Raw genomic sequence first — 17135 nt, 5'->3', positions numbered from 1 at the left:
GATAAGTTAAACAAAAAAAAACAGCAATGAACATAGTTTAAAGAAGTTATCTGATTTTCTTATGGAGAAGTTATGTGTCCTGTTTAGACAAGTGGCACTTAGCATTTTCAGTAGGAGAGCAAAATCTAGGCCCAGGCAACAGAGACAGAATGCCCTCAGGATTTGAGTTTCCTCAGGATACACACTGTGAAGCTTGGCTATTGGACAATCACTCTAGCTTGCCACTCCCCCTTGTGTCACCTCTCAGAGGTTACTTATTCCCGCCTCTCTATTAGGACAGATGCACTCTGTGCTCTGAGTTCATTTTTGAGCTAAGCTTTCCAGCTCTGGCCTTGTCTTTAATCAGCTCGGTGTGCAGTGATCATGAAGATCTCCTGCTTTCTGCTGCTGATCGTCTCTCTATCCAGCTTCCAGGTCAACCAAGGTAAGTACCAAGACCTGCTGGAACCCTGACCAGAACTGAGGGCACTGGGTCAAAGAGCTGGTGATAAATGAGTTTTGGGTCTGAGAAGCAATCATCAGGAGAGCATTCCTAGGGTCAACACCCTGCAGCCAACAGCCATCAGGGGCTTCATCCTGGGGCCCAGGTGTCAGGGCAATGAGCCTGACCAGAATGAAGAGTTAGTAATAGAATTTCCAAGATCTTTAACCTCTTTCCTCTCATGGTCATCTAGAAAATATTCTTTGTAGAAATCATTCTTCTTTACCCCCAGGAAGACATATCTCACCAAGAGGCCAGATTTCTATCAAGAGACAGGCACCCACTCCTTAACGACCTTTCACAGCCCCATTTAACACATGATTGCAATACACTTGGCTAATGGGGAATATGAACTTGATGTTTTAGATTAGGTAAGTTCATGACAGATGATGCATATCCTGAAAGGCCATGTGTAGAAAGCATAGACTTAGAATGAAATACAAGGGCTCTCATTTTAGATTATTCCTCACAGTGTCTCTGTGAATAAAAAAGGAGTCATATACCTATTTCTTGGATGGATAGTCTACTCCAATCACATAACTTATGTTCAGTAGGTCAAAAGCTCAATCTAAGGGATGGGGGATGAGTTAGTCATCATCACTGCAAAGTGAAATCTTATTATAACTTAATATAACTCCTAATATAACTGAATTACTTCACACAAAGCCCATAGTTAGCTCTTTCTTGTGATCAATACAGTCTAATAAAGGAAAAGGCAGAATTTCATTCTATGGATTAGCAGAATGAGATGGTCAGCCAGAGGTGTACTTAGGAAGAATGAGAATCAAAAGAAGGACAGGAGATCCCATCATGGTCCCAGCATTGTCTTTGTGGGCTTTCTGCTCTGTGAAGGCAATGGACACGTTTATCATCTGTTATATCAGGGAAACATTGAATGAACTGAGTTCTCAGCCTCTCCTTGGCTCTGAAACAGTACGATTCTATTACACCTCTTCTGCTTAGCAATTGCCTTGATTTCTTTTTCTGATGTGGTATAATATTCTGAAGAAAAACAACAACAAATGGAGAAAGTCTTTTATCTCCCAGCTCAGTATATGATACACTGTGGTGGGGAAACCAAGGCAATGGGAGCGGAAGTCGCTGGTCACATTGTATCCACCTGATGGATACTGTTGTCTACTTGACACAATCTAGAGTGGCATGGGAAGAGAATATCAATTACGAATTGTCTAGGTTATCTATAGGTGATTGTCGTTGTTGCATTAACTGAGGTAAGAAGGCCTGTCCCTTAAAAATGTCACCATTTCCAGGGTTTAGAGCCTCAACTATAAAAGACTACAGAAAGTGAGCTAAGCACTGACTTGAAAGCTCTATCTATCTATCTACTTATCAATTATCTATCTCTATCTCTCTTTCTCTCTATCTCTCTCACTCTCTTGTTATTACTTTCTCGATTTCTCGCTCTCTCTCTTTCTTGCTCTCTCACTCTCTTGCACTCTCTTTATCTCATTCTTTGTCTAGCTGTCTCTTTGACTGCCTCTTTGGTTGTCCTTTTTTCTCTTTGTCTCTCATTATGTATCTATATCTCTTTCCCTGTCTGTCTCCCTGTCTGTCTATCTGTCTCTGTCTCTATGTCTCTCTGTCTCTCTCTGCCTTTCTCTGCCTCTACTACCCCCTTAACTCCCCCTCCCTATGCCCTGAATAAACTCTATTCTATACTGAAAAACAAAGAACAAACAAACAAAATAACCCTTGATTTTTATTGCTCTTCCTAGTACCAATCAGCTGCAAGTATTTCTTGAGGAAACATAGAATACACAAAGCATCCTCTTAAAGTCATGCCAGCATCCAACAGTTCCACAAAAGAAAACAAAATCTGGAGATGGTCACCTCTGAAGGGTATGACTAGGGATGATCATGTCAAAGTTATATTTAGGGCATTGCTCTTTCAACAATCATACTCAAGAAAAGCCAGAACTCCCAAAATGTAGAGAAAGGCTATGAAACAAAACTCAAGAAGATGGATTTAGTGTTAGCAAGCGAGTGGCTTAGTCTGTGATGCTTCTCTGAGAAAGTTCTGGAGTGGGAAAACAGAGCATCACTCTATTTCCTCCCACCACCATGGCACCGCTGTCCCACTGAAGAGTTTGTGGTGGTGAGAATGTTCTACAGCTGTAGATCATGGTTCTTCCTTTAATCTCAACATCTAAGAGGATGAGTCGGAGCCAGCCTGAACTAAATAATGAATTCCAAGCCAGTGAGGCCTATAGAGTGAGACCCTGTCTCAAAATGAATAAAAAATAAAATATTCTCCATTTGTTTTTTTTTAATGTAATAACTGTAATATGGCTATTGAGCTGTGTGACTCTCCCTGGTATGTTCATTCAAGACAGCTCATATTTTATTACATGTCCAGAGTACAAGTTATAAAATGTCTTCTTTTGTATGTACTTTGTATAGAACTCTTATATGTTCCTCAACATGCTAAAGGTGACCAAAGCTATAGCTAAGAGACTAATGTTTTTCTGTTCTTTTCTTTTCTAACAGCTACTGACCATGACACAGCAAAATGTGTCCAAAGAAAAAATGGCTGTTACTACTTTGAATGCCCATGGTTATCTACTTCTGTTGGCACCTGTTATAAAGGAAAAGGCAAGTGTTGCCAAAAACGCTATTAGTATACCAGAAGTCACATGAACAATGTGTAATCATTGCTTTAATAAAAGAAAATACACTAAGGTGTTGCTTCTTTATTCTAAAATGAGTCTTCTATAAATCAATATTGAGTTAAGAAAACGTAGGTTATTTTAGGGCACCTGCAGTGAAGGACAGACCAGTTCAATATCCATTTTGTCAAGGAGAAATATGGCCAAGAATTAAGCAAATATGATTCCATTTCACTTTTTCAAGAAACATACTAATGAGGACCACTTTACTCCAATTCATATCAAGTGGCAAGAGGACAGAGCAGGGTCATAGAGCCACTTCTACCTAAAATTAGTTTATGCAGTCAGGGCTTGTTCAGACAAACCATCACAACCACCCTGCCACCTCCTTCATATTTGTAGTTTCCATGTAACTACAAGGTACCTGCCATCTTTGGATCTAATTACTATGGTTGTATCTAGGTTTCTGAATTCACTGGCCACCGTTCCTACCCAAAGTTGGGACTAACACGAAGACTCCTGCAACACTCTTCAGAGATACTGATAGATTTATATCTTTAATCCACTAACTTGTTTCTCACATGAATCTGAAAAGACTTTATACATAGGAGACTCCCAATGTCAATGAGCAGAGAGTAAGTGTAATTCTGTGTGCTACTGTGAAGGGGAAAAGAGATACTTTTTAAATAGTGACTTGTGGGAAGCCATGGCAAGGCCTTACTCTTTGCAAACACTCACTCTTGGCTTCCTATCTACTATTCTTCTTTCTGCTTACCTTCCATGATTCACTTGTCAGTTCTCAGAACTTCAAACAAGGCCTCATAGCAACCCACCTTAGTAACCCTTCCTCCTGATCTCTAGATTTAGCCAACATCCTGCTATGTAGATGTTTTTAGAACCCCTGGTAGCAGAAAGGTTTTGTGAGAATAACTTAGTTAGACCCTACAGCTGCAGCTAGCTTCCTCCACCCACAAAGCCCTCTTTCCTTTCCTACCCCTCCCCATATCCTGTTTTCAGAGTATGTAACCTGTATGAACAATAAAATCTTTGCCAGCTTGATCAGACTTCTTGACTTGCTGTGCCTTTTTTATTTTCTCGTGCATCTCAGTCCTTTCCACAGGGTCTAAGGGTCCCACTTGATTGTCCAGCTGGCCTGGACAGTGACTACTTCTCAAATAGTGAATAAGCTGAACTTTGGCTGCCTATCCTAGTAACTACACAAAGAATTTGAGACCTTTCTGAATCACTGAGGTATAACGTTAAAGGTAAGAATATCCACCAGCTAAAACTACATTATTAAATCTGACCTGGTCCAAATTTTCAGGGAAGGGCTACAGTTTCTGACAACCTTGAAACTCATTCTGACACATTATATCCAAATTATGAATCAGGGAGTGAGTACAGTGTTTTAGAAGATAGTGCATATCTTCATGAGTAACACTTTGTGATTCATCTTCATCTTGATGGCCTAGTTAGAAGTCAAGACTTCTATGTATACTGAATTACAGAGTATCTGGAAAGGTCCTAAGATAAGCAAGGGCTTTACCAAAGAGTGGCCATCACCATTTCCTTAGCCAAAGAAAGGGATTTCCTCAGAAGCATTCAGAGATTGATTCTAGGTGTGCTATCAGAGGTTTGAAGCTTCTAGCTTCACAGAGTTGTTTATGAAGGCAGGTTGTTTGAAGGTACAAAGTGCTTAAGAGGCCTTTCTAAACTTATCCAGGGTCTTCATAATTTAGATATGGAAGAGCTCCACCTGCCTCAAGTCTAGCATTAGGATCTAATTGTTTACCCATTAATACCCTCATTGTAATCATAGACATATTGTGATACAACAATTCAATGCAGCCTTTAACCCAGCCACTCACAGGATAAAATCCTAGGTTTCAGTTTCAGCCCTTCATCTCATATTATATACAAAATCAACAAATAATCGATTGAAAACTTTAATGTGAAAACATAAACTATAAAACAAGAAACAAATATGGTATAAAATCTCTACAACACTGCTCAGAAAGACATTTCTATAGCTATGACCCAAGAAGATACATATTCATAGAAAAATAAGCAAATGAGAGTAAATCAAACTTAAAATGTTTTTGTCACAAGAAAGGAGAAAACAGAGTAAGAAGAATGTGATAAACTAGTCAAAATGTAAATATGCCTTTTCCCTTCAGGCCTCCACCTGAGCATGGGCTGATTTATTGTCTGCACCTCTCTCTCAACACCACAAGTCTGCAGATCTCCCAGGAGACCTGATGCAGCCAGCACAGCAGGTAAGACCCACCAAAATAACTGTAGCAGCTGGGATCCCCAAGGAGCTCAGTAGTTGTGGAACCCCCTCCCCTCTGCAGAAACAACATTTCCCTTCTGGTCTGCACCTGCACCTGGACAGATCTACTTGCATGTTCCATTCTCTCAACATCAAAATTCCCAGGAGATTGGCTAAAGACAAGGCCACATAGCTCCCAGGAGATCTGCTGTAACTCAGGTACAGAGGGCACAAGTCTCAGACAGAGACAACCAGGGCAGCTAACCCCAGAGATAACCAGATGTTGAGAGCTAAGCGCAAGACCATAACTAACAGACACCAACATACTTTCACACCATCAGAACCCAGCTCTAGTACCACAAAAAGCCCGGGATACCCCAACACACCTGAAAAGCATGATACTAACCTAAAATCCCATCTCATAAAGATAATAGAGATCTTAAAGGAAGATATAAATAACTCACTTAGAGAAATACAGGAAAACATAAACACTAAGGTTTAATTAACTTCTAAGGTAGAAGCCCTTAAGGAGCAAACAAAAAAAATTCCTCAAAGAAATACAGGAAAACACACTCAAACAGGTGAAATGGTCCAAGACATAAAAAGGAAAATAGAAATGATAAAGAAATCACAAATAGAGGCAACCCTGGAAATGGAAAACCTAGGAAAGAGGACAGGGGCTACAGATGCAAGCATCACCTACAAAATACAAGAGATAGACGAAAGAATCTCAGGCATAGAAGATAACATAGAAGATATAGACACAACTGTCAAAGAATGTACAAAGCATTAAAAATTCCTAACCCAAAACATCCAAGAAATCCAGGACACAATGAAACAACCAAACCTAAGAATACTAGGAATTAAAGAAAGTGAAGATTACCAGCTCAAAGGGCCAGAAAAGATCTTCACCAAAATCATAGAAGAAAATTGCTCCAACCAAAAGAAAGAAATGGCCATAAAAGTATAATAAACCTATAAAACACCAAATATATTGGACCAGAAAAGAAACTCCTCCCATCACATAACAATCAAAACACTAAATGCCCAGAACAAAGAAAGAACAATGAAAGCTCTAAAGTAAAAAAGCCAAGTAAGATATAAAGACAGATGGATCAGAATTACACCAGACATTCAAAGAAGAGCTAATACCAATACTCCTCAAACTGTTCCACAAAATAGAAACAGAAGGAACACTACCTAATTCACAGTTACTCTGATACCTAAACCACACAAAGACCCAAAAAAGAAAGAGACCTTCAGATCAATTTTCCTTATAAATATTGATATAAAAATACTCAATAAAATCATAGCAAACTGAATCCAAGAATACATCAAAACCATAATTCACCATGATAAAGTAGACTTCATTCCAGGGATGCAGGGATGGTTCAATACACAAAAATCCATTAACATAATACACTATATAAACAAACTCAAAGAAGAAATCACATGATCACCTCATAAAATGCTGGAAAAGCCTTCAAAATATACAACACCCCTTCATGTTAAAAGTCCTGGAAAGATCAGGAAGTCATGGCACATACCTAAACATAATAGACGCAATATGTAGCAAACCAACAGCAAACATCAAATTAAATGGAGAAAAAATAAAAGCAATCCCACTAATATCAGGATCAAGACAAGGCTGCCCACTCTCTCCCTATTTATTCAATATAGTACTTGCAGTTCTAGCTAGAACAATAAAATAACAAAGGGAGATCAAGGGGATAAAAAATGAAAAGAAAAAAGTCAAGGTATCACTATTTGTGGATGATATGATATACATAAGCAACCCATCCCTCAAAAAAATATCTACCAGAGAACTACAGCTTATATGCAACTTCAGCAAAGGGGCTGGATATAAAATTAACTCAAGCAAATCAGTGGGCTTCCTTTATACAAAGGACACATGGGCTGAGAAAGAAATAAGGGAAACAACACCCTTCACAATAGCCACAAATAATATAAAATATCTTGGTGTAACTCCAACCAACCAAGTGAAAGATCTGTAGAACAAGAACTTCAAATCCTGTTACTAAGCAAGTGAAAGATCTGTATGACAAGAACATCAAGTCTCTGAAGAAAGAAATCAAAGAAGAACTCAGAAAATAAAAAAGATCTCTCATGCTCATGGATTAGTAGGATTAACATAGTAAAAATGGTCATCCTACCAAAAGCAATCTACAGAGTCAGAGCAATCCCCACCAAGATTCCAAAACAGTTCTTCACACATATTGAAAGAACAATTCTCAACTTCATCTGGAAAAACAAAAGACCCAGGATAGTGAAAACAATTGTTAACAATAAAAAAAACTTCTGAGGTCATCACTATCCCTGACCCCAAGCTGTACTACAGAGCAATAGTGATAGAAACCACATGGTATTGGTACAGAGACAAACAGGTAGATCAATGGAATAAAATTGAAGACTCAGAAATAAACCCATACACCTATGGTCACTTGATCTTTGACAAAGAAGCCAAAACCATACAGTGGAAAAAAGAAAGCATCTTCAACAAATGGTGCTGGTCTTACTGGTGGTCTGCTTGTGGAAGAATGCAAATTGATCCATTTTTATTTCCTTGTATAAAGCTCAAGTCCAAGTGGATCAAGAACCTCAACATAAAGCCAGATATACTGAATCTAATAGAAGAGAAAGTGGGAATGAGCCTCAAACACATCTGTACAGGGGAAATTTTTCTTGAACAGAACACCAATGGCTCAGGTTCTACGATCAAGAATTGATAAATGAGAACTCATGAAACTGAAAAGCTTTGGTAAGGCAAAAGAAACTGTCAATAGGACAAAATGGCAACCTACAGATTGGGAAAAGATCTTTACCAACCCTACATCTGATAGAAGGTTAATATCCAAAATATACAAAGAACTCTGGAAGTTAGACTCCAGAAAACCAAATAACCCAACTAAAAAAATGGGATACAGAGCTAAACAAAGAATTCTCAACTGAGGAATCTCAAATGGCAGATAAGCACCCAAAGAAATGTTCAAGATCCTTAGTCATCAGGAAAACACAAATCAAAATGACCCTGAGATTCCACCTTACACCAATCAGAATGTCTAAGATCAAAAACTCAAGTAATAGCACATGCGGTGAGGATGTGAAGAAAGAGGAACATTCCTACATTGTTGGTGGAATTGCAAGCTGGTACAACCACTTTGGAAATTAATCTGGCAGTTTCTCAGAAAATTGGAAATAGTTCTATCTGAGGACCCAGCTATACCATTCCTGGGCATATACCCAAAAGATACTCCAACATATAACAAGGACATATGCTCCACTATGCTCACAACAGCCTTATTTATAATAGCTAGAAACTGGAAAAAACAGATGTCCTTCAACAGAGGAATGGGTACAGAAAATGTGGTACATATACATAATGGAGTACTACTCAGCTATTAAAAATGGCTTCTATGACATTTGTAGGCAAATGGATGGAAACAGAAATATCCTGAGCGAGGTAACCCAGACCTAAAAGGACATACATAGTACGTACTCACTGATAAGTAAATATTAGCCCAAAAGTTCAGAATACCCATGATACAACTCACAGACCATATGAATCTTAACAAAAAGGAAGGCGAAAGTGTAGATGCTTAAATCCTACTTAGAATGGGGAACAAAGTAATCACAGGAAGCAGAAGGAGCAAGGGACCTGGGTGGGAGAGGGAATGGTAAGGGGGAAAAGGGGAGCAGGACCAGGTATGGGAAGAGACAGAAGAGAAGTCCAGAAGGCCAGGAGAATGAATAGATATAAATAGCAGTTGGAGATAGGGAGTGGGGAGAACCACTAGAAACTCCCAGATGCTAGGGATGTGAGAGGAATGCCCCAGGATCCAAAGGGGATGGCATTAGCTGAAATACCCAAAATCAGGGATAGAACCTGAAAAGACCATCTCCAGTAATTAGACATGGCCCCCAGTAGAGGGATGAGGCCACCTATCTATCTCAAAATTTTTAACCCAGAATTGTTTTTGTCTAAAGGAAACTTAGGGACAAAAAAAATGGACTAGAGTCTGAAGGACAGGCCATCCAGAGACCACCCCACCTTAGGATCCATCTCAGCTGTAGACACCAAACCTCTATACTATTGCTAACAACAAGAAGTGCTTGCAGACAGGAGCCTGGTATGGCTGTCCTCTGAGAGGTTCTGCAACCACCTAAGACAGATGCAGATGCTCACAGACAACCATTTGGCTGAAACTGAAGACCCCAATGGAAGAGTTGGGGGAAGGACTGAAGGAGCTGAGGGGGATTGCAATCCCATAGGAAGAACAACAATATCAACTAACTGGACTCCACAGAGCTCCCAGGGACTAAACAACCAACCAAAGAGTATACATGGGTGAGTCTATGGCTCGCACTACATATGTAGCAGAGGACTGCCTTATCAGGCATCAGTGGGAGGGGAGGTGCTTGGTCCTGTGGGTGCTTGTTGCCCTATCAAAGGGGATGCTGGAGGGGTGAGCCTGGTGTGGGTGGGTAGGTATGTGGAGGATCACCCTCTTAGAGGCAAAGGGGAGGGGGCACAGGGTGGGAGGTTTTCAGAGGAGAGACCAGGAAGTGAGACAACTGCCTCAAGAACCAACAAGAAAGAACCACCAGGGCTGGCACCTAGCACCTGGGCATATACCAAAAAGATGTTCCAATATCTCGCAAAGACACTTGTTCACCTATGTTCATAGCAGCTTTATTCTTAATAGCCAGAAACTGGAAACAAACTAGATGTTCCTCATCTGAAGAGCAGATAAAGAAAATGTGATACATCTACACAATGGAACTCTATTCAGCTATTAAAAACTAAGACATCATGAATTTTGCAGGTAAATGGATGGAACTTGAGACTATCATACAGGGTGAGGTAACCCATACCCTAAAGGACATACATGGTATGATATACTCACTTATAAATGGATATTAACTATAAAATACAGAATACCAATGTTATACTCCACAAACCCAAAGAAGCTAAACAAGAAGAAAGACCCAAGTGAGGAAGCTTGAATTCAATTAGAAGGAGGAATAGAATAGTCATAAGAAGCAGATGAAGGGAGGGAACTGGGTGGGAGAAGGAATAGGGAAGGGGATGTTCAGGATCAGGTGTGGGGAAAGACAGGAGAGATAGCTAAATGGCCATGAGAATGAATGGAAATCTGCAACTGATGAGGATGAGAAAGTGGGGGGCATCTCCAGGATGAGACAGGGACCCCTATGGAAGAGTTAAGGAAAGGACTGAAGAAGCTGAAGAAGATTGCAACCCCATAGGAAGAGCAACAGTATCAACTAACCCAGACCCCTGGGAGCTCCCAGAGACTAGGGCACCAACCAAGGAGCCTACATGGGCTGGTCTGTGGCCCCCAGCACATACATAACAGAGGACTGCCTCATCTGGCCTCAGTGGGAGATGTGCCTAATACTACAGAGACTTGATGCCACGGGGAAGGGGGATACAGGGTGGTGAGTTGGGGGTGGGTGGATGGGTGACAGGATGGATGGAGGAACACATTCACAGAGGTGAGGGGGAGGAGGAAGGGGGTAAAGAACACTTAGGGGGCAGGAAGGGGAGAAATATTTATAATATAAATAAATAAACAATTAAAATACAAATAACTTCAAAAGTCCTACAGTCTTTATAAGTTAAGGTGCGTGTGTGCATGTGTGTACCTAAGCCACCTAAGCATGTACACATGCGCACACGCATACACACACACACACATACACACACCACACACACACAAATTGAATATCTTTAAAATATTACACCTCTCTAAAAATCCAAAAACTCCTTTAAAAGTTCAAGGTCTTTCAGCTGTGGGCACCTGTAAATGTTAAGTTTGAATTAAATATCTTCTACGTGAGGGAAAAATCGGGGCGCAGACACAATCTGAAGCAAGAGCAACTAAACTCTAACAATGAATGAATAAATCAATGTCCAGTACCTGGGATCTACACATGATCTTCTGGGCTCCTCCAAAGGGCTTCTCCCCCTCTGTCCTCTCTAGCACACACAGCTTGTCTTCTAGACTCCAGAGACTAGACTCCACTCCACTTCTGCTGCTGTTCTTGGTGGTCATCCCATGGTACTGCCATCTCTAAAACACTGGAATCTTCTGCTACAACTAGGCTGCACTTTCACTAATATCCTCTCTTACACATGTGTCATGGTGCCAAGCCTCGACTACAATTGCCACTGGGGCTGTAACTTCACCATTGGCCTTGCCTGGCCTCTCACAGTGCCGAGTCTCAGCTACCCTCCTTGACAAATTCATGCCATTGGAAACAGTAACACCTGGGTGACTCTTAAATATCACCAAGACAAGTTGCCAGCATGAGGTCTATCTCTGGAATACAGCTTCTTTGTGCTCTCAGAAAACACTTCCCAGAAGATTTCACCTCAGTAATCCTGGTTTCTTCTTGATCAGCACTAATTCTGTAGCTCCAGCTGATCTGACCAGCATCAATTATTCAAGTAACTCCTCTTCTTGACATCTAGGCTAACTGGTGGGTCTGCTTTTCTCACAAAGGTGCTGTGAGCCCTTAGTGGAATGTATCTAACACCCATTTATTTCTGTTCTTTGTCTCCTTGAGATAATGTCATGTTTCCACCGTTCACTTCAATATTCACTTCTACAGTAGGTACCTAAGAAGATGATTGTCATAAGAATGCAGGATGTGTGCTCACCAAACAGATATAATTATAGCAATGTTTTATTCTATACTGTTCTTACTATGATTTGTATCTAAGAAACATTATTATTGTCTGTTCTCCTGACATATTTACCTGATTTTAGTCTTTTTCGCCTGCTTTGACAATGATTGGCTTTCCTATCCCCCAGGCTCTGTTCATTTCTAAGTTCACTGAATGAAGCTGAGGTTGCATCTTTCTTCAACACTCTCTTTCCTTTTAGAAATGGAACATTTATCCACTACTATTCAACTTTGTGATGTCATTTGTTTTTATTCTGTTACATAGACTCATACTTTAGAGATTGATTTGAGTCTCAACAGAAACATGAACATTGGACTTTTGAACAGTGCATGCACTATTAAACAGTATAAAGAGGTTTGAAGCTGCAATGAGTAGATTTTGTATTATGATGTATCCAGTAGCCTATGAGGCCAGCAGTTAGGAAGGAGAGTTTCACTGGAAAAGGGATGGTGCCAGAAGTAGGCCTTCAAATCAGATAACATAGCCCCCTTCCTGTCTGCTGTGTGTGTGTGTGTGTGTGTGTGTGTGTGTGTGTGTGTGTGTGTGTGTGTTGGTGTTGCAATGCATGAAGGTGTGCATGTTCTATGTTTGACCACCTATGTTAGGTCACAGAGCCTGCAGAAGGCATTAACTGTCCTGCTCTATGGTCTGCTTTTCTGGTAGAAACTCTCACTGAGCCTAGAGCTCATTGTTTGTTTGCTTTTTGGGGGCTTGTTTATTTGGGTGAAGCTGCTAGCCAGCAAGTCCCAGTGATTCTACTATTGTCATACAGGCCCACTCCTCCTGACAGTGGAGTTACAAGCAAGGCAAGTAAGACCATATACAACTCTTGTAGGTGTTGAATACACAAACCCAGACCCTAACCCTTATGCAACAATCCCTAGTCCCTTTTCTATTTCTTGACTGTGGATTCAATATGATTACATCCTCCTTCTTCCACACCTTCTATGCCATGATGGACTGTGTCTCTTAAACTATAAGCCAAAATACTCCCATGTGCCCTTGGATGGTCAGAGCTAGAAGAAGAGAAACACAGCATATCAGCAATGGACTCATCATATAAATGTAAGATGCAGACAGTTTTCAAACATAAAACTGTGTAAGGATTTTGTCCTATATATCCATTCTTGGAAATGTCTAGTGAATATTCTTTTATCATATTGATATGTTATTTTCAAAAGGAAAGTAAACTGCGATGAATAGAGTTACTTGATATTTGGTGGTTTGGATCATTCACTATAGTTTATTAGCCGTATCTATGTTCCATCTCTAATAGAAACTTTTTCATAGTAAGTAGACCTGATAAAAATAGTCAGAACCATTTTACAACTCTGAATATAATCACCGACATAAACTATCAGCTCGTTCTAAGGCCAGTCTGTAAAAGTTCATTCTAGAATGGAAGAATAAAAGACTAAACTAAAACAAGCCACACCAGAGGATCAGGCCTCAGCCTGAGAGACACAGGTACTACTGCACTCCCTTTGTGAGAGACAAAGAAGGACATGATATGTGATGGTTTTATGTGATTTGCTTGGCCCAAGGGGTGGCACTATTAGGAGGTGTGGCCTTGTTGGAGTAGGTGTGGCCTAGTTGGAGTAGGTGTAGCCTTGTTGGAATAGATGTGGCCTTGTTAGAGTAAGTGTGGCCTTGTTGGAGTAGGTATGGCCTTGTTGGATTAGATGTGGCCTTTTTGGAGTAGGTGTGGCCTTGTTGGAGTAGGTGTGGCCTTGTTGGAGTAGGTGTGGCCTTGTTGGAATAGATGTGGCCTTGTTGGAGTAGGTGTGGCCTTGTTGGAGTAGGTGTGGCCTTGTTGGAATAGATGTGGCCTTGTTAGAGTGGGTGTGGTCTTGTTGGGGTAGGTGTGGCCTTGTTGGAGTAGGTGTGGCCTTGTTGGAATAGATGTGGCCTTGTTGGAGTAGGTGTGGCCTTGTTGGAGTAGGTGTGGCCTTGTTGGAGTAGGTGTGGCCTTGTTAGAGTGGGTGTGGCCTTGTTGGGGTAGGTGTGGCCTTGTTGGAGTGGGTGTGGCCTTGTTGGAGTAGGTGTATCACTGAGGGCATAGGTTTATTGTTGTTGCTGTTGTTGTTGTTGTTGTTGAAACATACACCTTTATTTTCATAGACTGCTAGTGGGCAATAGTTTGATGACACTGACCTTTGTTTCTAAGGTGCCATCAGCTACAAATTCTGGTAATTGCATAAAAAATATGTGTACTTTTAAGGTATTAGATATTTTCCTAGACTTACATCACTGAAAAAGACCCCAACAGGTGATTTTGTTCTTTCTTTTATTTATATCAGAAAGAGTTGGACTTAGGAAATTATTAATTTTGGCTGTCCAGTTCCCTGATCCCAACTGAAGGATAACTATTTCACATTCTGTTCTTGGAATAGTCACTATATAAGAGGTAATATATACTTGAGGCTAATATTAAGCTTTAGAAATAGTTTTTTTTTTATTTTTTTATTAGTAACTTATTTTTAGTGTTAATCAAAGGCTTTATAAGTTTGGTAATGCTCAATAACAAGAGAGTGCATAGGTTTTAAGACCCTCATCCTAGCTGCCTGGAAGCCACTCTTCTCCTAGCTGCCTTCAGAACAAGAGTTGGAACTCTCAGCTCCTCCAGCCCCATGACTGCCTGGATTGGGGGGGGCAGGGGGGAGAGCTTGGGTGATAGGGGAGAAGCAGCTTCTTCTTTCTTCTCCTCCTCTGTCCGGTTCTTCTTGAGGCAGCCCTATGCTACTGTACCTGACCTGCAGTCAGGGATCCTGTGACCAGAAACTGGCACTTGCATCCCAGCCCTAAGACCAGCAAGGGGTTAAGTAAATAGCCTCCTACTATCCTAAAAACTTCTTCTGAGAGGTGATTAACACCTGTAGCCTAACAGCAGAGTATTAGGCAACGTGGTCTTTGTTCTATCTCAGCAGGAACTGCTGGGCTCTGCTAGTCTGAAGTCGCAGGAAGAAAAGACACTTTAAAAAGTTGCTATAGATTTATTCAAGTGTAAGAGGTATCCTATGCGGCTATCTGAGGGGAAAGGTGGAAAAGTCCTGAGTGGGGAAAAGGAAAAGATTCTAACAAAGTAAAAATTCTAAGGGAGAAAAATTTTAGGCAGGGGGAAAGAAAAGGAAAGAACGAACGGCTCCTAATGAACATCCATGTCTACAACTACTCTACTGCTAACTACTACTCTCTTTCTCTTTCTCTTCAGTACTTATGCATCTTTCAGAGTACATGGTCACATGTTACAAAGTTCATCACAAATTCACACCAAAATTCAAATCATAAATCTAAATAGAAGTTTACAACACAGAATGTTTACATGAACACCCATTAGGAGTAATTATCTAGCTAGACATTCATCACCTGTCTAACTCCACGGGTTCGCTGAAAATTTGAAACTGTAACTTAAGAAATTGGTGAAGTTTTGTACAGTCAAACCCAGGCAATATTTTCTCTTCTGTCCTGGTACCTATAATAAATCGTTAATTCTCTTTTAGTGATCCTTGGTTAATTGTTTTACAACTTCTTGGAATGTGCTCCGAGCAGGAGAAAGTCTGGTTACTATCTCTCTCGGGGCAATTAACTGATGACACTCAGGAGACTAGAAGAGTTCTCATTGCAGTTTTGACTATGCATGAGGGATCTAATAGCAGTCCCGTTATAAAAGAGCTTAATAATCATTTATATAATTTTAGGAATTCTTATAGAATCATCATTAAGACTTAAGAAGCCATCTATTTGTTTATATAGTATCTACAAGACAGTACATCTTCGTGGATCTGCAGAGATCTGCTCCAAAGGGGTGTGGTATTGCTTAGTGATTGTTGCATATGTATAATAATAAAAATAATAATGGGAAAATCATATTAATAGCAGGAATCTTTCCTAAAATTTGTCTCCACAGCCTTGCTGGATGGAGAACACTCATTGCAGATTATATAATAATCTGAGGCAAGCATTTCAGGATGATCATCTGCTAATTATTAGCTTGTCCCATTATGGCTCCTGACACTGGATGCTGTCATGTTCCTGTCTTGATGATAATGGACTGAACCTCTAAACTTGTAAGCCAGCCCAATTAAATGTCCTTTATAAGAGTTGCCTTGGTCATGGTGTCTGTTCACAGCAGTAAAACCCTGATTAAGACATATTATAAAACACTCTTGCTCACAGATGACATTGAATCTAGTTGACTTTCCAGATCTTACTACTAATCTACAAATAGCAGGAATGAAAGAAAGGCAGGAAATGATTCCTAGGAGAATCAGTCCAAGACAGAGTAGTAGATAGTCTTAAGAAAAAGGACCCAGTTTCTCACACAACCTAGAAGAAAGAGAAGGGTGAGGTATTTTAAACTACAAGACAGAAAAGTACCAAAACCAGAGTGTGGCTATGTTTGGATCCACAGAGAGGAGATCCCTGCATTTGTAACAGAGAGAACATTTATGTTCAGGGACAAAGAGCATTAAACGACTTAGAGTCATCTATAATAATGGGTGACATAGGACAATATCAACAGCTTAACACCTGAGCTTGTAAAAAGTACCCTATCCAAAAATCAAAAATCAAAAAAAAATATTTCAATATTTGGTATTAGCATTTTGCTAGTTATTTAAATGTCTGTTATAACTGTCTAGTGCTGTCCCCAGAAGTTGAAAAATATAGACAGCTGTGTGTCAGCGAAGCCAGACTGACAAGGGATGACAGAAAGACAGACAGGAGCCAGGATCCTCATTTCCAGCCTCCATTTAGTTGACTCTGACCAGGGTTTAGATTGGTATGTTCATAGCAAATTCTTGATATACAGGGACAATTTCATGAATACCTTCCTCTAAAAGTTTATGATGTATCCACAATATTTCTTAAATGGTGACATTTATGTCATAATAACATGAAAGCCTTGGGAAGACACCTCCCTCTGTCTCCTATCCATGTCCTGCAGTATATATAGGCCAGGGAACAAACTATGAGTGAAACTAACTAATGTGTGATTAGTATAAGTTTAAAAACCTTGGCAATAAC

The 17135-nt window shown here is 40.2% G+C and overlaps 1 protein-coding gene across 2 annotated transcripts; it reads left to right on the top strand.

The window, feature by feature from the left end:
• Positions 1 to 258: 258 nt before the first annotated feature.
• LOC117721771 (beta-defensin 38) lies at positions 259 to 3249 on the top strand. Of its 2 annotated transcripts, XR_013104203.1 has the most exons (3): positions 277 to 424; positions 2218 to 2341; positions 2990 to 3130. XR_013104203.1 is itself a non-coding variant. In XM_034520560.2 (2 exons), exons 1-2 carry the CDS (start codon positions 364 to 366, stop codon positions 3118 to 3120), a joined length of 192 nt encoding a protein of 63 aa, XP_034376451.1. In that variant the 5' UTR covers positions 259 to 363; the 3' UTR covers positions 3121 to 3249. The 2 variants fall into 2 exon arrangements, 1 of the variants encoding a protein (XP_034376451.1); XM_034520560.2 differs by lacking the exon at positions 2218 to 2341 and having other exon boundaries at positions 259 to 424; positions 2990 to 3249.
• Positions 3250 to 17135: the final 13886 nt, after the last annotated feature.

This window comes from Arvicanthis niloticus, chromosome 16 (genome assembly GCF_011762505.2).
Source record: "Arvicanthis niloticus isolate mArvNil1 chromosome 16, mArvNil1.pat.X, whole genome shotgun sequence".
NCBI classification, from domain to species: domain Eukaryota; kingdom Metazoa; phylum Chordata; class Mammalia; order Rodentia; family Muridae; genus Arvicanthis; species Arvicanthis niloticus.
The sequence above is the reverse complement of the archived record's forward strand: the minus strand, read 5'-3'. Positions and strand labels throughout refer to the sequence as shown.